The following is a 21,682-nucleotide window of genomic DNA, read 5'->3' on the forward strand; positions in this document are numbered from 1 at the left end:
GGTAATCTTGTGCCAATTTCTCTCTCATGGGATCTGAGCATGAGGCAGAGGGACACACATGCACACTACACTAACTAGGAGTGTTAGTGTCAGACCTGCCACCAGGCATACTAGCCCCCCTTGCTTGCCACTGGCTTGAGGTTTGACTGAGATACAGCCCTCTGCATACTTGGAGCTCAGAGCAGAGGTGAGAGGGAACTCACTAGGACAGAATCTTTGCCATATCTCCTAGGAGCTGAGTAGCTGGAGAGTTTTAACATGTGAGAGCTCAGCAGTGTTCCTGACAGAAAGCATGTTGCTCAGGGTTCTATGGTCATCTCCCAAATCCTTGTTTTTTATATTTTACTATTATTATTTTAAATATTTATTTTATTTATTTATTCCCTTTTGTTGCCCTTGTTGTAGTTATTGTTGTTATTGTTATTGATGTCATCATTGTTGGATAGGACAGAGAGAAATGGAGAGAGAAGGGAAAGACAGAGAGGAGCAGTGAAAGATAAACACCTGCAGACCTGCTTCACTGCCTGTGAAGCGTCTCCACTGCAGGTGGGGAGCTGGGAGCTCAAACTGGGATCCTTAAGCCTGTCCATTAACTCTTTGCACCACGTGCGCTTAACCCGCTGCGCTACTGCCTGACTCCCTACTTAAAATTTTTTTTAATCCTTGCTCTTTTTAACATTTTATTTTAGCCGAGCAGAAGCACACACAATTAAGTTCATATAACACCATGTGCAAGGAACTGGATTTGAGTCCCTGCTTCCCACTTGCAGGGGGAAAGCTTTGAGTGGTGAAGCAGGTCTGCAGGTGTCTGTCTTTCTATCTCCCCATCCCTCTCAATTTCTCTCTGTCTGGTCATTTTTTTTTTAAATTCTTTTTGCTACCAGGGTTATCCATGGTGCTTGGTATCTGTACCAACTCCACCATTCCTAGCAGCCTTTTTTTTTTTTTTCTGATTCCAGGGTTATCGATGGAGCTCAGTGGCTGTACTACGAATCCACTGCTCCTGGAGGCTATTTTTTCCCCTTTTGTTGCTCTTGTTTATCATTGTTGTTGTTATTGCTATCATTGTTGCATAGGACAGAAATGGAGAGAGGCGGGGAATACAGAGGAGGACACCTGCAGACCTGCTTCACCACTTGTGAAGTGACACCCCTGCAGGTGGGGAGCCGGGGCTCGAATCAGGATCCTTACACCAGTCCTTGAGCTTTGTGCCATGTGCGCTTAACCTGCACCTGCTGTGCTACCGCCGGACTCCCCAGCCATTTTTTAAGAGGGTTACAGACACACACCCACATTGTGGTACTGCTGCACCATTCATGAAGCTTCCACCCTGCAGGTAAGGGGGCTGGGAGGCTTGTACCTGGGTCCTTATGAATGGTAATGTGTGTTCTACTGGGTGTACCATCACCAGGCCCCTAATTATCAATTTTTCTTTTTAATATATATTTTCATTGTCTTTATTGGCTAGAAACAGCCAGAAATCAAGAGGAAAGGGGATGATAGAGAGGGAGAGAGACAAGAGAGACTCTTACAACATTGCTTCATTACTCACAAAAACTTTCCCCCTGCAGGTGGAGACTGAAGCTCAGTGCCTGCACTACAAATCCACTGCTCCTGGAGGTTATCTTTCATTTTATTGGATAGGACAAGAGAGAAAATGAGAGAGGAGGGGAGACAGAGAGGGAGAGAACAGAGAGAAATCTGTAGACCTGCTTCACCTCTTGTGAAGCAACCCCTCTGCAGGTGGGGAGCTGGGGGCTTGAAGCAGTATTCTTGCACTTAGTACTATGGTACTTAACACAGTGTGCCACAGCCCAACCCTCTCCCATTATTTATTTTTTTTAAATAAAAGTTAAATAAATAATCATAGGAGTGAGTAAAGAGGTTGAAAGAATTGTCATCAGAAATGCAGAAACAACAAATGACACTCTAGAAGAAAACACTAATTATCTCAATATTATTGGAGAGCAGAAAGCTGAAATAGCTGAGCTAAGAACACAACTAGCTGAAGAAGCTAAAACAGCATAAGAACAGGATAACATAACAGATGAACTCCAGAAGACAGTAGAGGGGAGAGCGAATAGAATCAATGAGGCTGAAGACAGAATTAGCAAGATCGAGGATGAATTAGAGACAACTAAAAAAGAAGTAAGAGATCTCAAAGAGATTAGGAGATACTGAAAACAACAACAGAGACTTCAAAAGAAACAATATATGCATTATTGGCTTACCAGAGGAAGAAAGAGGGAGGGGAAGAAAGCATTCTTTAGCACAAAACAACTGAGAACTACTCTAGTCTAGACAACATGAAAGACAAAGATTCAAGAAGCCCGGAGGGTCCCAAAAAGAATTAACCCAGACTTAAAGACACCAAGACACATCCTATTTAGAATGGAAAGGAGTAAGGATAAAGAAGGGATCCTGAAGGCTGCAAGAGAAAAACAAAGATTCACCTAGAGAGGAAAACCCATAAGATTAGCACCAGACTTCTCTACACAAACACTACAGGCCAGAAGAGAATGGCAAGATATCTATCGAGTGCTTAATGAGAAGGACTTTCAACCAATACTACTGTATCCTGCTAGACTGCCATTCAGACTAGATGGAGGCATAAAAACCTTCTCAGACAAGCAACAGTTAAAAGAATCAACTGTCACCAAGCCTGCCCTGAAAGAAGTTCTGAAAGGTCTCCTATAAACAATCAGACCACCACAAATAGGACATATATCAAAACACTCTAAAACTCTACAAGAATGGCATTAAAATATCTTCAATCTTTGATATCAATAAATGTCAATGGCCTGAATTCACCTATCAAAAGACACAGAGTAGGAAGATGGATCAGAAAACACAACCCAACAATATGCTGTCTACAGGAAACCCACCTAACTCAACAAGACAAACAGACTCAAAGTGAAAGGATGGAAAACTACCATACAAACCAATGGCCCACAAAAAAGAGCAGGAACAGCTATTCTAATATCTGAGATGATACACTTTAAAATAAATAAACTTTAAAAAGATAGGGATGGACACTACTTAATGTTCAGAGGATCAGTCAATCAAGAGGACTTAACAATTATTAACATCTTTGCACCCAATGAGAAGCCATCTAAAAACATCAAACATCTACTGAAAGAGCTACAGCAATACATTAACAGCAACACAGTCATAGTAGGGGATTTGAACACCCTACTCTCTCAACTTGACAGATCATCCAGGCAGAAAATCAATAAAGACATGAAGGAGATAAATGAGGAGAGAGATAAACTAGAACTATTGGACATTTTCAGAGTCATTTATCCCAAGAAACTGGGATATACATTTTACTCAAGTCCACATGGGTCATTCTCAAGGATAGACCATATGTTAGGCCACAAAGACAGCATCAGCCAATTCAAGAGCACTGAAATCATCCCAAGCATCTTCTCAGACCACAGTGGAATTAAACTAACACTTAACTATCAATAAAAGATTAGTAAGAGTACCAAAATGTGGAAGCTCAACAGTACACTACTTAACAACTACTGGGTCAAAGAGGAAATAAAGGAAGAAGTCAAAATGTCTTGAGAGTTCAATGAAAAAGAAGACAAAAGCTTTCAAAATATTTGGGACATAGCTAAGGCAATACTGAGAGGGAAGTTCATAGCCATGCAAGCACACATTAGGAAATACGAAAAAGCACAAATAAACAACCTGATCGCACATCTTAAAGAACTAGAAGAAGAACAAAGGAACCCTAAAGCAATCAGAAGGACAGAAATCACTAAAGTTACGGCAGAAATAAGTAACACTGAAAATAAGAAAACCATACAAAAGAACAACAAAAGTAAATGTTGCTTCTATTTATTAATATGAATAAAAAAATAAAGTAGAAGTCTCTGTGGCATCTACCTGCAGTTTCAGCTCTTTAGCACTTACACAGATTTTAAGCAGAGGTGCCAAACTGTGACTAGGGAGTAAGACATGGGTCAGAAGACCTTAATGCAATCATCAGCAAATATTTGTTTTCCCAAAACATGGATGATGATCCCTGTCCCTGAAGCAAGCACCATAGCTGGACTTTTTCTCACTGAGTTAAGCCCACATTGTGTCTCTGTGTCTCTTCTCTAATTAATTAAATTTTTAAAGGATTTTGTTTATTGGGTGGGGTAGATAATGGTTATACAAAGAGGCTTTCATGCCTGAGACTCTGAAATTCCAGGTTTAATCCACTGCACCACCATAAATCTGAGCTGAGCAGTGCTCTGGTTAAAAAAAAAGAAAGAAAGAAAAAGAAAAGAAAAAAGATTTATTAATGAGAAAGATAGGAGGAGAGGGAAAGAACCAGACATCACTCTGGTACATGTGCTGTCAGGGACTGAACTCAGGACCTCATGCTTGAGAGTCCAGTGCTTTATCCACTGCGCCACATCCCAGGCCACACTCTAATTTATTATTTATTTGCTACTAGGGTTAACACAAGGACTCAGTGCCTGCACAACTCTACCACTCCCAGCTGTCATTTTTCCTTTTTCTGTTTTTGATAAGGGGGTGGGGCACCTGTAACACTGCTCAACCACTTGTGAAGACTTGAACTTGTGTCATTGCACATAATATGTTCACTCTACCAAGAGTGCCATCACATAGTTCCTCTAAATAAAGTTCTACCCTTTTAAAATGTCTTGTGGGATTTGGTGTATTGCATCAAAGTAAAGGACTCTGGGGTGTGGGGAAATGTTTAGATCCTGGAACATGATAGTGGAGGAAGACCTGGGGGAGTGGTTAAAATGTTATGTGGAAAACTGAGAAAGGTTACAAATGTACCAACTACTGTTTTTCTGTCAACTGTAAATCATTAATCCCCCCAATAAAGAAAAAAAAAATTCTGTTGGCTTTCTAGAACTCACATCAGGTTGGTAACAATACCTTTGTTCCTTTGTCTTAAAAAATATGTATTTTTGTGTCAGGGGTGGTTTACCCAGTCCTGCTTGCACACCTCACCATGAATGAGGACCCTATTTCAACCCCCTTGTACTCTGCTGCAGCCAGGAAGCTTCACAAACAGTGCTGCAGGTGTCTCTCCTTCTGTCTCCTTCCCTCCTTCTCCCTCATTATCTCTATCACCCTCTATCACAATAGAAAGAAAATGGCTGCTGAGATTGGTAGAGTCATGCAGGCACTGAACACCAGTGATAACCCTGGTAACAAATAAAAAAAAAGCAAATAAAAAAAAAGTAAAATAAAGTAAAAGGAAAAAAAAAAAACCAACCTCCTCCTCCCCCCCAAGCCTCTTTTTGTGCAAGTAACTTAACCATATAACATCTACTCAAAATTTCAAGGGCTGAGGGCCAATCAATCACTGATGTTCACTTCCTGATTATAAGTACATCAGTTTGGCTTTAAATAACCTAGTTGATAAATCTCTCTGTCCCCCTTAATTTTTAGGTGGGGGAAGCATTGGAAGGGTGAAATCCAGGGTTTCAGTCATGTGAGTCATTCAAAGTATGAGCTAAATTCCCAGCCAATGTTTTATTTTTATTATTACTTTTTAAATATCTTTTTTTTTAGATTTTTAAAATACTTATTTATTTATTTATTTATTCATTCCCTTTTGTTGCCCTTGTTGTTTTATTGTTGTAGTTATTATTGCTGTTATTATTGTTGGATAGGACAGAGAGAAATGGAGAAAGGAGGGGAAGACAGGGGGAGGGCTAGAAAGATAAGATACTTGCAGACCTGCTTAACTTAACTTCTCAAGCTGAATAAGCAAAATGCAGTTGGTGACAATCTTCCCCCTCCTCCCAGCATAAACAGGGCTTTCTACTACTGACATCAGAGGGACCTTGGTCAGCAGCCTTAGACTTTGTCCAACAGTCTGCTGATCACCCAAAGGAGTCATACTCTGTACAGAAAAGAAAAAAGTAACCTATGAAACTTGTTGCCATGCTTTCCCAACTACAGGATAGTTTCCAACTGTATAAAAAGGCAAGAGCCATTGCACTCGGAGCCCAGGCTTTTTGAGTCCAACTGGGTCTGCCAGCATCATAAACACCTCTTCCTGCATTAAAGCCTAGGTGTGTCCCATCTCTCTGCCTGGGAATCTGATAACAACCTGATTTCCTAATTCTTGGTACTGGCCAGTTTCTAGCAAGATATTCTAGTTAGATTGTAATAATCTGCCTCTTACCCATTCTCTCGTCTTGCTTTGGTGATTTTTGTGACATGACTCTCTGAACATTCTGGATGAAGAAATTTGGGAGCATCAACTTCTCTGGATTTAACAGGTAGTAGGCTCTTAGAAGTTGCTCGAGTTTTCATGTCTGCAAAGGGAAACAAGAGAGTGAAACCTCAAGTACTATGATATTTGCTAATTTAATTAATTACCAGAGCACTGCTCAGTTCTGGCTCATGGTGGTGCAGGAGATTGCCTGGGACTTTGGAGCCTCAGGCATGAGAGTCTGTTTGCATATCCATTGTGCTATTCCCCACCCCCAGACCTCATGTTCAAGACTCCCAATATTTTATTCACTGCCACCTTCTCCCAGGCACCACCGTACTTTCTCCCCTCCTCCCCACACACAACTCCTCTCTCTCTCTCTCTCTCTCTCTCTCTCTCTCTCTATATATATATATATATATATATATATATATATATATATATATCATGAGCTAGAAAGAGAGAGAGAGGGACAAACCATTCTGGCATATATGGTATCAGGGATGGGACTTGGGACCTCATGCTTGCAAGTCCAAAGCTCTCCCACTGTATCAACCTTGGTCCAACACTTGGCAAACATTTAACAAGCATAGACTACATGAGAGACCCATGATCCAGGCACTGGTGAATCCCACTGCTGTTCCCTAAAGACTGAGGTTGTCTGGAGACACTCTTCCTTCTGGACAACAAATCCAAGTCCTGATAGAAAATGGTGCTGGCTCACTGGGCTCAACAAATGATACTCAATGCCTAACCAACTGAGAGAAAAGCTAAGATCATCAGATAAATAGAGGACTACAAAAGTGGGATAAGGGCAATAGACTGGCCCTATTAATAATTGTCTGTTTGGTCAATATTACACCACCTCATCATCTGGGGTCCTAGTTAGGGAATCCTTGGATTCCCATACACATATGATGGGCCTTGACTTCTAAAGGGTCCCTCTTTCTACCACCACTGGTCGCTTCCATAAGGAACGGCATCTTGTGGACCCTCCCAGGACCTTGTTTGTTGGATAGTATGCCAGCTCCTCCTGGCTTCTGCTTAACCATATGCCTATATAGGGATAGATTTAATCCCATTCAAAGCTTTGGTCTATTTACATAAATCACTTTTACATTTACATAAAGCACCACACTCCCTCCAGGGCATTGGTGGTTTAGTGGTAGAATTCTCACCTGCTCCACCCCCTCTCCTTGTCACACCCTGATCCTCTCCTTGTCACACTCTGATTTTCACCAGTCACTTTTCGCTCCACCCTCTCTATATCACATCCTGTTTCCACCCTACTTGGAGAGTATAAAAACAGCTGCTCTTCTGATTAAAGACACTTGGAAATTGCTTTCCGGCTCCAAGAGTTCCAGAGTGTATCTCCTGTGAAGTTAGTGCAGCACGAGTTCCTGATCCCTCTCCCACACAGCAGCCTAGATCGGCTCCAGTTGGGTTCTCTCCAACCCAGAGAGCACTAGCTCGGGAAGAAGTACCCTCAGGCTATCCCAGCACTTGTTCTCACCATAAAGTAATGTTGGTTGAGATAGCCCCAGTCTCTGAAGGGAGGCTGGTGGTATCCTGCCCTGCCACCTGAAAAAGACTGGTTGTGAAATAAATGCAGCCTGCAGTGTTCCCAGCTGTGACCATGAGCTATAAGCTCAGACCAATAGGGACTTAGAGGTTACACAGGCTCTGGTGACATATATATATATATATATAATGCCCTGGAGCAGGTGAATGAAGGTAAATAGTTAATTTTAGCCACAGAAAATTTTTTCAAGGTTGGGAGCTACTCCCTGTCCTAATCCAACTTTCTAGCCCCTTTTCTCTACTCTGACATCATTCTCTCAGACAATATTCTTATCCAACCTCAGGCTAGCTACCAAACTAAAGTAAAACCACCATAGTTGTGTGCCCCCAGGAACATGGCTAAAATGGATTTCCTAGATTTCTTCTACTCTAAAATCCCTCATGTCATCTGCTCTAATCCTACTTTTTGGTTCCTATTTATTAACTATTTTGTCTCAACTTAGGTCATGCCACCTTCCAGACACCAGATGCTATTATGACTCCATTCCGACTTCTCTGGGCAGATGATCTCACCATGTGTCCTGGACCCTCACATTTCCAGAGCTCTGGTCCACTAGGGAAAGATAGAAACAGGCTGGGGAAGCAACTGGTGACACAGCTATATACAAGATGCTGGGTATTATACAGCAAATCCTAACATAGGGACTTTTCAAAGTTAACCAAATTACCAAATAATGTGATGATAACAATAACTATCTATTGTCTTCAGACAGCAGGAACCTCACATTTCCACTATAGAGCCTATATTTCCCCCAGTCCTGGAACCCACTTTCCTGTATGCTTCTCTCAATTCATACCAAATAATACTGCATCTGCTGATCGCAACCTAATCAATGCAGCGAGTGCCACCTCAGCATGCTTCACTTCAGACTGTGTCTGGAGACTTCAGGTGTGGAATGACAACCCTTCAGCTTCATTACTCTGGTGAGACCTTCCCTTTCACAGTATTCTCTAATTCCATTCCCCTTCCTAACAAAGTCCCAAAACTTAGATATAGACCAGGTCCCATGAGATAGAGCACATGCTCACACATATCTATAAACTAGGGCAAAATATATACCTGAAAGCAAAAGTACACAAGAGTCTGCATTATTATATAACACTTCATCTGCATTATTCCAGCCTTTAGGTCTACAATTGTTCAACAATTTGTCTGGCTTTGCATGTTAACTCTTTTTTCAGCCACCAGGTTCCAGATGCCAGCATGATGCCAACCAGACTTCCCTGGACGTGTAGACAACCCCACCAGTGTGTCCTAGAGCTCAGTTTCCCCCGAGCCCCACCCTACTAGGGAAAGAGAGAGGCAGACTGGGAATATGGATCGACCAGTCAACGCCCATGTTCAGCAGGAAAGCAATTACAGAAGCCAGACCTTCTACCTTCTGCAACCCACAATGACCCTGGGTCCATACTCCCAGAGAGATAAAGAATGGGAAAGCTATCAGGGGAGGGGACGGGATACAGAGATCTGGTGGTGGGAACTATGTGGAGTTGTAGCCCTCCTATCGTACGGTTTTGTTAATGTCTCCTTTTTAAAAATAAATTAATTAATAAAAAAAAAAAGAAAAGAAAAGAAACAGGCTGGGGGTGTGGATTGACCTGTCAATGCCCATGCTCAGTGGAGAAGCAATTACAGAAGCCAGAACTCCTAACTTCTGCTCCCCATAAAGAACTTTGATCCATACTCCCAGCAGGGGAGAAGTGATAGGATGAAGATAAGAGGACTCTGAACTCCAGAATCATCAGCACCCAGAGAGAGAGAGGAGGAAAAGGAGAGGGACATATGGAGGTAGTTATGTTGTCATGAGTGGTTTGGAGGGGAAGAGAGGATTGAATCAGGAAAAAAAAAAAAGCCAATTATGTACAGATGTGGTCAGATAGATGTAGAGATGTTTGGCCTATGTCTACAACCTAAGGGGAACTGTGGTGGGCTGCAGTGGGGAGACTGAAGATTCAGAACTCTGGTCCTGGGAATAGTATGGATTCACCCTGTTGACATGTAATTCTGTAATATAAAATAAGTAAATAAATAAAGTCAAAGTTTCTAATGACAAAAAAAAAAAAAAAGGTTCTGGGTTAAACAAGGACTTCTTGCTTGATGTTAATTATCCAACCTGCAGCCTGAATCTAAATTGGTGAAATGCATTTGTAGGAAGGTCAGACTAGGAGTGAGGGGGCCTAGGCCAGTCTATATAGAGGCCTTTCCAGGTCCTGGAAGTGATGCAGTGGACAAGGCGTCAGACTCTCAAACGTGAGATCCCGAGTTTGATCTAAGGCATCGCATGTGCTAGAGTGATGATCTGGTTGTCTCCCTCATAAATAAAGTTTCAAAAAAGAAAGGAAAAGAAAACTAGATTGGCCCTTCCTCTCACTCGGATCATAAACCTACAAAGCCAGGTCCTGGAGTCTGCAGGCTGTCAACTCCCTCCCCTCGCGGGCCACCCAGGAACCACACACCAGGAGGGCGGGGAGGGAGCACTCACCTGCGGGCAGGCCTGCCGGCGCCGCCTGGGGCTGCAGGCTGCAAGCCGTCTTCACCGCTCCGGCCATCAGGGCCAGGGCGCTCGGCTCTATCCTGCGAGGGGGAGGGAAGTTACCCGGTGCCGCCCCCGCCCCCCTGCCCCTTTCCTCCAGCCCGGGCCTGCCCCCGGGAGAGCCGAACCCAGGGCTCCGCAGCTCCTGACTGAGGTCCTCGGTCGCTTGGTTTCAAAGGGCTGCGGGTAGTAACTGCCACCCAGTCAGTCCACTTCGCCGCCACGGTTTCAAATGGGAACTTCCGGTGCTTGGGCGGAAGGTAGCTCTCGGGCGGCCATGTTGTACGGAAGGTGCACGCCGGGGCTGTGGAGGCCGCCATGCTGCACGGACAGGCAGGCGAGCTCCGTGGCCCTCTGATCACGCTTAGCCCCCGGGAGGCTGTCTAAAAAAGGGAGGAGTCCTCTGCGCGTCTGCAAAGAGGCAACAGTTCGCGTCACTTTCAGGGCTTGGGACACACACGCGGGCACCTTTAGAGTTTATGTCATAATCCTCTTTATTTGGCCTGTGATTTTGAGGGGTAGCCTGTAATGGCACTGCTTACTGGAAAAAGAAAAGTGCGTGACAGTGTGGAAGCTGGTAGGTGAGGTTTGAAGAGGGTCTGTGGACTGAACTAGCTGAGAGCTGAGAGGCATGTGTTAGAAATATTTAAATATAACAGGGGAAAAGGAAGATGTTAAATCAACTATTTATTAAAATGAATAACAAAATAAAGTAGAAGTCTCTGTGGCATCTACCTGAAGTCTCAGCTCTTTAGCACTTACACAGATTTTAAGCAGAGGTGCCGAACTGCGAGTAAGACATGGGTCTTACTAGGGAGTAAGACATGGGTCAGAAGACCTTAATGCGGGGAGCTACCAGATCGCTTCCTCTCCTCTCCTCTCCTCTCCTCTCCTCTCCTCTCCTCTCCTCTCCTCTCCTCTCCTCTCCTCTCCTCTCCTCTCCTCTCCTCTCCTCTCCTCTCCTCTCCTCTCCTCTCCTCTCCTCTCCTCTCCTCTCCTCTCTCCCCTCCCCTCCCCTCCCCTCCCCCCCTCTCCTCTCCTCTCCTCTCCTCTCTCCCCTCCCCTCCCCTCCCCCCCTCTCCTCTCCTCTCCTCTCCTCTCCTCTCCTCTCCTCTCCTCTCCTCTCCTCTCCTCTCCTCTCCTCTCCTCTCCCGGATCAACTAGGAATACCAAAGGAGACCACCCAGGACCGAAACAAGACAGGACTAGAATGACCACAGGAACCCAGTAAATCACCCGTGAGTACAAACATGTGTGGCTGGTGACAGAGAGGAGAGAGGAGCCCAAGGAGAGATTGACTGCTAACAGTCCAGCAGTTTATCAGTTGAGACACCACCTCCAGTCTGCTCCACCAACAAGAGGACAGCTTAAGGGAGGAGAGGACTCCCCAGAGACTCACCAAGTGCAACTCTGAGTCTCCATTGTTACTACCCTCAGAATCTGGAGCAGCAACAGGGAGGGACACCAGGAGACAGAGATCTAACCAGGAAACTTAGGAGAAGACCTATACCTTGGTGGCATAGCTGAGGGACTGTGAAAGTCTCTTTGCATAACCACTGGATTATCTCTGCCACATCTGCCACACCCTGCTTTATCTCTTGGTTAGGAGTCAGTGATTAAGCTGAAGCCTACTGATAGTTTAAAAGCCCTCAGGCTCCCATAGCCTACAGGGAAGAAAAAAAAAAGAGGCTTTTAAACCACTAAGCTCCAACTCAGAGATTTAAATACTATTGAAACAACTGTTAACTTCCGCCACTGTGAACCCTTTATTTAATGTACTTAGACACAAGTCAATCCAGGCAATAGTGATCAATAATTTGAAAAGTACTGATAAAGGGAACTCATAACATAGTATATAAAATGGTTAAAACTACAAGAAGAAATATCAGAGAATCGAACCAGGACAAAGAGCCCAGCTAAAAGACCTCCAGAGGGTGAAGCACAAAATAACGAGTTCAACATCCAAATATTAGCTAAGGAAATAATAACAGGAGTGAGTAAAGAATTTGAAAAAATTATAATCAGAAATACAGGAACAACAAATGAGAATATGGAAGAAAATACTAATTATCTCATGGTTATTAGAGAGCTGAAAGCTGAAATCGCTGAGCTAAGAATGCAACTAGCTGAACAAGATAAAACAGTATCAGAGCAGGGCAACAAAATAGATGAACTCCAGAAAGCAGTAGAGGGCAGAGAGAATAGAATCTATGAGGCTGAAGACAGAATTAGCAAGATCGAGGATGAATTAGAGACAACTAAAAAAGAAGTAAGAGATCTCAAAAAGAGATTAAGAGATGCTGAAACAACAACAGAGTCCTATGGGATGACTTCAAAAGAATCAATATACGCATTATTGGCATACCAGAGGAAGAAAGAGAAGGAGAGGAAGAAAGCATTTTCCAGGCCATAATAGATGAAAATTTCTCTAGTCTAGACAACATCAAAGACATAAAGATTCAAGAAGCACAGAGGGTCCCAAACAGAATTAACCCAGACCTAAAGACACCAAGACATACTTAGAATGGAAAGGAATAAGGATAAAGAAAGGATCCTGAAGGCTGCAAGAGAAAAACAAAGAGTCACCTACAAAGGAAAACCCATAAGATTAGCAGCAGACTTCTCCATACAAACACTATAGGCCAGAAGAGAATGGCAAGATATCTATCGAGTGCTCAATGAGAAAGACTTTCAGCCAAGAATACTATATCCTGTTAGACTGTCATTCAGACTATATGGAAGCATCAAAACCTTCTCAGACAAACAACAGTTGAAGGAAGCAACCATCACCAAGCCTGCCCTGAAAGAAGTTCTGAAAGGTCTCCTATAAACAATCAGACCACCACAAATAGGACATACATATATCAAAACACTCTAAAACTCTACAAGAATGGCGTTAAAATATCTTCAATCTTTGATATCAATAAATGTCAATGGCCTGAATTCACCTATTAAAAGACACAGAGTAGGAAGATGGATCAGAAAACACAACCCAACAATATGCTGTCTACAGGAAACCCACCTAACTCAACAAGACAAACACAGACTTAAAGTGAAAGGATGGAAAACTATCATACAAGCCAATGGCCCACAAAAAAGGGCAGGAACAGCTATTCTCATATGTGACATGATAGACTTTAAAAATAGATAAGATTAAAAAAGATAGGAATGGACACTACTTAATGCTCAAAGGATCAGTCAATCAAGAGGACTTAACAATTATTAACATCTTTGCACCCAATGAGAAGCCATCTAAATATATCAAACTTCTACTGAAAGAGCTACAGCAATATATTAACAGTAACACAATCATAGTAAGGGACTTCAACACCCCACTCTCTCAACTTGACAGATCATCCAGGAAGAAAATCAATAAAGACATAAGGGAGCTAAATGAAGAGATAGATAAACTAGAACTATTGGACATTTTCAGAGTCATTCATCCCAAGAAACTGGAATACACATTTTACTCAAATCCACATGGGGCATTCTCAAGGATAGACCATATGTTAGGCCACAAAGACAGCATCAACCAATTCAAGAGCATTGAAATCATCCCAAGCATCTTCTCAGACCACAGTGGAATTAAACTAACACTTAACAATCAACAAAAGATTAGTAACAGTCCCAAAATGTGGAAGCCCAACAGTACAATTCTTTACAACTTCTGGGTCAAAGAGGAAATCAAGGAAGAAATCAAAATGTTTCGAGAGTTCAATGAAAATGAAGACACAAGCTATCAAAATATTTGGGACACAGCTAAAGCAGTCCTAAGAGGGAAGTTCATAGCTATACAAGCACACATTAGGAAATAAGAAAAAGCACAAATAAACAGCCTGATTGCACATCTTAAAGACCTAGAAGAAGAACAACAAAGGAACCCTAAAGCAATGAGAAGATCAGAAATCACTAAAGTTAGGGCAGAAATCAATAACATTGAGAATAGGAAAACCATACAAAAGATCAACGAAAGTAAATGTTGGTTCTTCGAAAGAGTAAACAAAATCGACCAACCTTTAGCCAGACTCACAAAACAAAAAAGGGAGAAGACTCAAATAAATCGGATAGTAAATGAAAGAGGAGATATCACAACAAACACTGCAGAAATTCAACATATCATGTGAGGCTTCTATGAACAATTATATGCCACCAAGCTAGAGAACCTGGAAAAAATGGACGATTTCCTAGATACCTACCAACTTCCAAAACTAAGTAAAGAGGAAGTGGAAAACATGAACAGGCCCATCACAGCTAATGAAACTGAAACAGTTATCAAAAATCTTCCCAAAAATAAAAGTCCTGGACCAGATGGTTTTACAAATGAATTCTACAAAACCTTCAAAGAAGAACTAATACCTCTACTTTTAAAAATCTTCCAGAAGATTGAAGACACTGGAATACTCCCTGCAAGCTTCTATGTAGCCAACATCACCCTGATACCAAAAGCAGTCAGGGGCACAACCAAAAAATAAAACTACAGACCACTATCTCTGATGAACATAGATGCAAAAATATTAAACAAAATTCTAGCCAACCGGATACAGCAGTATATCAAAAAGATTGTTCATCATGACCAAATGGGGTTTATCCCAGACATGCAAAGTTGGTTTAATATCCGTAAATCAATCAATGTGATCCACCACATCAACAAAAGCAGTACCAAAACCACATGGTCATATCAATAGATGCAGAGAAAGCCTTTGACAAAATACAACATCCCTTTATGATCAAAACACTACAAAAAATGGGAATAGATGGAAAATTCCTCAAGAGAGTGGAGTCTATATATAGCAAACCTACAGCCAACATCATACCCAATGGTGAAAAACTGGAAGCATTTCCCCTCAGATCAGGTACTAGACAGGGCTGCCCACTATCACCATTACTATTCAACATAGTGTTGGAAGTTCTTGCCATAGCAATCAGGCAGGAGCAAGGAATTCAAGGGATACAGATTGGAAGAGAAGAAGTCAAACTCTCCTCACTTGCAGATGACATGATAGTATATATGTAAAAACCTAAGGAATCCAGCAAGAAGCTTTTGGAAATCATCAGGCAATACAGTAAGGTGTCAGGCTACAAAATTAACATTCAAAAGTCAGTGGCATTCCTCTATGCAAACACTAAGTTAGAAGAAATTGAAATCCAGAAATCAGTTCCTTTTACTATAGCAACAAAAACAATAAAATATCTAGGAGTAAACCTAACCAAGGAAGTGAAAGACTTGTATACTGAAAATTATGAGTCACTACTCAAAGAAATTGAAAAAGACACAAAGAAGTGGAAAGATATTCCATGTTCATGGGTTGGAAGAATTAACATCATCAAAATGAATATATTACCCAGAGCCATCTACAAATTTAATGCTATCCCCATCAAGATCCCAAGCACATTTTTTAGGAGAATAGAACAAATGCTACAAATGTTTATCTGGAACCAGAAAAGACCTAGAATTGCCAAAACAATCTTGAGAAAAAAGAAGAGAACCGGAGGCATCACACTCCCAGATCTCAAACTATATTATAGGGCCATTGTCATCAAAACTGCTTGGTACTGGAACATGGATAGACACACTGACCAGTGGAATAGAATTGAGAGCCCAGAAGTGAGCCCCCACACCTATGGCCATCTAATCTTTGACAAAGGGGCCCAGACTATTAAATGGGTACAGGGGAGTCTCTTCAACAAATGTTGTTGGAAACAATGGGTTGAAACATGCAGAAGAATGAAACTGAATCACTGTATTTCACCAGATACAAAAGTAAATTCCAAGTGGAGCAAGGACTTGGATGTTAGACCAGAAACTATCAGATACTTAGAGGAAAATATTGGCAGAACTCTTTTCCACATAAATTTTAAAGACATTTTCAATGAAACGAATCCAATTACAAGGAAGACTAAGGCAAGTATAAACCTATGGGACTACATCAAATTAAAAATCTTCTTCACAGCAAAAGAAACCACTACCCAAACCAAGAGACCCCTCACAGAATGGGAGAAGATCTTTACATGCCATACATCAGATAAGAGTTTAATAACCAACATATATAAAGAGCTTGCCAGACTCAACAACAAGACAACAAATAACCCCATCCAAAAATGGGGGGAGGACTTGGACAGAATATTCACCACAGAAGAGATCCAAAAGGATGAGAAACACATGAAAAAATGCTCCAAGTCTCTGATTGTCAGAGAAATGCAAATCAAGACAACAATGAGATATCACTTCACTCCTGTGAGAATGTCACACATCAGAAAAGGTAACAGCAGCAAATGCTGGAGAGGGTGTGGGGTCAAAGGAACCCTCCTGCACTGCTGGTGGGAATGTCAATTGGTCCAACCTCTGTGGAGAACAGTCTGGAGAACTCTCAGAAGGCTAGTAATGGACCTACCCTATGACCCTGCAATTCCCCTCCTGGGGATATATCCTAAGGAACCCAACACATCCATCCAAAAAGATCTGTGTACACATATGTTCTTGGCAGCACAATTTGTAATAGCCAAAACCTGGAAGCAACCCAGGTGTCCAACAACAGATGAGTGGCTGAGCAAGTTGTGGTATATATACACAATGGAATACTACTCAGCTGTAAAAAATGGTGACTTCACCGTTTTCAGCCGATCTTGGATGGACCTTGAAAAAATCATGTTGAGTGAAATAAGTCAGAAACAGAAGGATGAATATGGGATGATCTCACTCTCAGGCCGAAGTTGAAAAACAAGATTAGAAAAGAAAACACAAGTTGAACCTGAAATGGAATTGGAGTATTACACCAAAGTAAAAGACTCTGGGGTGGGTGGGTGGGTGGGGAGAATACAGGTCCATGAAAAATGATGAATGAAATAGTGGGGGTTGTATGGCTAAATGGGAATCTGGGGAGTGCTATGCATGTAAAAAAAAAAAAGAAGTAGAAACGCAAAGCAGAAATTGACTGAGTTTGGAGTATGGCACCAAAGTAAGAAAGCAGAAGTATACTAGAGTTTGCAGTGAGTACCTCCCTAATACTTCCTCTCCACTTTTCCAAGCTTTGGGTCCATGATTGCTCAACAATTTGTTTGGCTTTGTATGTTAACTCTCTTTTCAGTCACCAGGTTCCAGGTGTCATCAGGATGCCGGCCAGACTTCCCTGGATTGAAGACACCACCAATGTGTCCTGGAGCTCAGCTTCCCCAGAGACCCATCCTACTAGGGAAAGAGAGAGGCAGACTGGGAGTATGGACCGACCAGTCAACGCTCATGTTCAGCGAGGAAGCAATTACAGAAGCCAGACCTTCTACCTTCTGCAACCCTCAATGACCCTGGGTCCATGCTCCCAGAGGGATAGAGAATGGGAAAGCTATCGGGGGAGGGGGTGGGATATGGAGATTGGGCGGTGGGAATTGTGTGGAGTTGTACCCCTCCTACCCTATGGTTTTGTTAATTAATCCTTTCTTTAATAAAAAAAAATAAAATTAAAAAATAAATAAATAAATAAAATATTTTATTAAAAAAAATGCTCCAAGTCTCTGATTGTCAGAGAAATGCAAATCAAGACAACAATGAGATATCACTTCACTCCTGTGAGAATGTCATACATCAGAAAAGGTAACAGCAGCAAATGCTGGAGAGGGTATGTGTGGGGTCAAAGGAACCCTCCTACACTGCTGGTGGGAATGCAAATTGGTCCAACCTCTGTGGAGAATAGTCTGGAGAACTCTCAGAAGGCTAGAAATGGACCTACCCTATGATCCTGCAATTCCTCTCCTGGGGATATATCCTAAGGAACCCAACACATCCATCCAAAAAGATCTGTGTACACATATGTTTTTGGCAGCACAATTTGTAATAGCCAAAACTTGGAAACAACCCAGGTGTCCAACAACAGATGAGTGGCTGAGCAAGTTGTGGTATATATACACAATGGAATACTACTCAATTTTTAAAAATGGTGACTGCACCATTTTCAGCCAATCTTGGATGGACCTTGAAAAAATCATGTTGTGCTCAACAAATTGTTTGGCTTCGTATGTTAACTCTCTTTTCAGTCACCAGGTTCCAGATGCCACCAGGATGCTGGCCAGGCTTCCCTGGATTGAAGACCCCACCAATGTGTCCTGGAGCTCAGCTTCCCCAGAGACACACCTTACTAGGGAAAGAGAGAGGCAGACTGGGAGTATGGACCGACCAGTCAACGCCCATGTTCAATGGGGAAGCAATTACAGAAGCCAGACCTTCCACCTTCTGCAACCCACAATGACCCTGGGTCCATGCTCCCAGAGGGACAGAGAATGGGAAAGCTATCATGGGAGGGGGTGGGTGATGGAGATTGGGTGGTGGGAATTGTGTGGAGTTGTACCCCTCCTACCTTATGTTTTTGTTCATTAATCCTTTCTTAAATAAAAAATTAAAAAAAAAAGAAAAAAATCATATTGAGTGAAATAGGTCAGAAACAGAAGGATGAATATGGGATGATCTCACTCTCAGGCAGAAGTTGAAAAACAAGATCAGAAAAGAAAACACAAGTAGAACCTAAAATGGAATTGGCATATTGCACCAAAGTAAAAGACTCTGGGGTGGGTGGGTGGGGAGAATACAGGTCCATAGTGGGGGTTGTATTGTTAAATGGGAAACTGGGGAATGTTATGCATGTACAAACTATTGTATTTACTGTTGAATGTAAAACATTAATTCTCCAATAAAGAAATAAATTTAAAAAAAATAATAAAAGAAAATAAAAGAAAAAAAAGAAAAAAAAAAAAAGAAGACCTTAATGCAATCATTCTTACATTCTTGCTCAGCAGGAGCCAGGTAGTGGTGCAACTGGTTAGGTGCTCACATTACATTTTACTCAGCAAATATTTGTTTTCCCAAAACATGAATGATGACCCTTGTCCCTGAAGCAAGCACCATAGCTGGACTTTTTCTCACTGAGTTAAGCCCACATTGTGTCTGTGTGTCTCTTCTCTAATTAATTAAATTTTTAAAGGATTTTGTTTATTGGGTGGGGTAGATAATGGTTATACAAAGAGGCTTTCATGCCTGAGACTCTGAAATTCCAGGTTTAATCTACTGCACCACCATAAATCTGAGCTGAGCAGTGCTCTGGTTAAAAAAAAAGAAAGAAAGAAAAAGAAAAGAAAAAAGATTTTATTTGTTAATGAGAAAGATAGGAGGAGAGGGAAAGAACCAGACATCACTCTGGTACATGTGCTGTCAGGGACTGAACTCAGGACCTCATGCTTGAGAGTCCAGTGCTTTATCCACTGCGCCACATCCCAGGCCACACTCTAATTTATTATTTATTTGCTACTAGGGTTAACACAAGGACTCAGTGCCTGCACAACTCTACCACTCCCAGCTGTCATTTTTCCTTTTTCTGTTTTTGATAAGGGGGTGGGGCACCTGTAACACTGCTCAACCACTTGTGAAGACTTGAACTTGTGTCATTGCACATAATATGTTCACTCTACCAAGAGTGCCATCACATAGTTCCTCTAAATAAAGTTCTACCCTTTTAAAATGTCTTGTGGGATTTGGTGTATTGCATCAAAGTAAAGGACTCTGGGGTGTGGGGAAATGTTTAGATCCTGGAACATGATAGTGGAGGAAGACCTGGGGGAGTGGTTAAAATGTTATGTGGAAAACTGAGAAAGGTTACAAATGTACCAACTACTGTTTTTCTGTCAACTGTAAATCATTAATCCCCCCAATAAAGAAAAAAAAAATTCTGTTGGCTTTCTAGAACTCACATCAGGTTGGTAACAATACCTTTGTTCCTTTGTCTTAAAAAATATGTATTTTTGTGTCAGGGGTGGTTTACCCAGTCCTGCTTGCACACCTCACCATGAATGAGGACCCTATTTCAACCCCCTTGTACTCTGCTGCAGCCAGGAAGCTTCACAAACAGTGCTGCAGGTGTCTCTCCTTCTGTCTCCTTCCCTCCTTCTCCCTCATTATCTCTATCACCCTCTATCACAATAGAAAGAAAATGGCTGCTGAGATTGGTAGAGTCATGCAGGCACTGAACACCAGTGATAACCCTGGTAACAAATAAAAAAAAAGCAAATAAAAAAAAAGTAAAATAAAGTAAAAGGAAAAAAAAAAAACCAACCTCCTCCTCCCCCCCAAGCCTCTTTTTGTGCAAGTAACTTAACCATATAACATCTACTCAAAATTTCAAGGGCTGAGGGCCAATCAATCACTGATGTTCACTTCCTGATTATAAGTACATCAGTTTGGCTTTAAATAACCTAGTTGATAAATCTCTCTGTCCCCCTTAATTTTTAGGTGGGGGAAGCATTGGAAGGGTGAAATCCAGGGTTTCAGTCATGTGAGTCATTCAAAGTATGAGCTAAATTCCCAGCCAATGTTTTATTTTTATTATTACTTTTTAAATATCTTTTTTTTTAGATTTTTAAAATACTTATTTATTTATTTATTCCCTTTTGTTGCCCTTGTTGTTTTATTGTTGTAGTTATTATTGCTGTTATTATTGTTGGATAGGACAGAGAGAAATGGAGAAAGGAGGGGAAGACAGGGGGAGGGCTAGAAAGATAAGATACTTGCAGACCTGCTTAACTTAACTTCTCAAGCTGAATAAGCAAAATGCAGTTGGTGACAATCTTCCCCCTCCTCCCAGCATAAACAGGGCTTTCTACTACTGACATCAGAGGGACCTTGGTCAGCAGCCTTAGACTTTGTCCAACAGTCTGCTGATCACCCAAAGGAGTCATACTCTGTACAGAAAAGAAAAAAGTAACCTATGAAACTTGTTGCCATGCTTTCCCAACTACAGGATAGTTTCCAACTGTATAAAAAGGCAAGAGCCATTGCACTCGGAGCCCAGGCTTTTTGAGTCCAACTGGGTCTGCCAGCATCATAAACACCTCTTCCTGCATTAAAGCCTAGGTGTGTCCCATCTCTCTGCCTGGGAATCTGATAACAACCTGATTTCCTAATTCTTGGTACTGGCCAGTTTCTAGCAAGATATTCTAGTTAGATTGTAATGATCTGCCTCTTACCCATTCTCTCGTCTTGCTTTGGTGATTTTTGTGACATGACTCTGAACATTCTGGATGAAGAAATTTGGGAGCATCAACTTCTCTGGATTTAACAGGTAGTAAGTAGGCTCTTAGAAGTTGCTCGAGTTTTCATGTCTGCAAAGGGGAACAAGAGAGTGAAACCTCAAGTACTATGATATTTGCTAATTTAATTAATTACCAGAGCACTGCTCAGTTCTGGCTCATGGTGGTGCAGGGGATTGAACCTGGGACTTTGGAGCCTCAGGCATGAGAGTCTGTTTGCATATCCATTGTGCTATTGTTATGGAAAAATATCTGCTGAACTGCTCCAAATGTTACAGCTTTGAGTGTTACAGTTTAAGAGTGA

At 41.8% G+C, this 21,682-nt stretch overlaps 1 protein-coding gene across 2 annotated transcripts in view; it reads right to left on the reverse strand.

The window, feature by feature from the left end:
• KNSTRN (kinetochore localized astrin (SPAG5) binding protein) overlaps positions 1-21,030 on the reverse strand; it is a 36,089-nt gene extending 15,059 nt beyond the window's left edge. Inside the window, exons 1-4 of one of the 2 annotated variants that reach the window (XM_060175098.1) lie at positions 20,865-21,030; positions 10,443-10,725; positions 10,264-10,355; positions 6,170-6,302 (exon numbers count right to left, since the gene is read on the reverse strand). In XM_060175098.1, coding sequence (XP_060031081.1) covers positions 6,170-6,302; positions 10,264-10,330 — 200 coding nt within the window. In that variant the 5' untranslated portion in view covers positions 10,331-10,355; positions 10,443-10,725; positions 20,865-21,030. The remainder of the gene's footprint in view (positions 1-6,169; positions 6,303-10,263; positions 10,356-10,442; positions 10,726-20,864) is intronic. The other variant, XM_060175097.1, reaches the window with a different exon arrangement.
• Between the last annotated feature and the right edge of the window lie 652 nt (positions 21,031-21,682).

The sequence above is a fragment of the Erinaceus europaeus genome, chromosome 16, assembly GCF_950295315.1.
Source record: "Erinaceus europaeus chromosome 16, mEriEur2.1, whole genome shotgun sequence".
Taxonomy (NCBI): Eukaryota; Metazoa; Chordata; class Mammalia; order Eulipotyphla; family Erinaceidae; genus Erinaceus; species Erinaceus europaeus.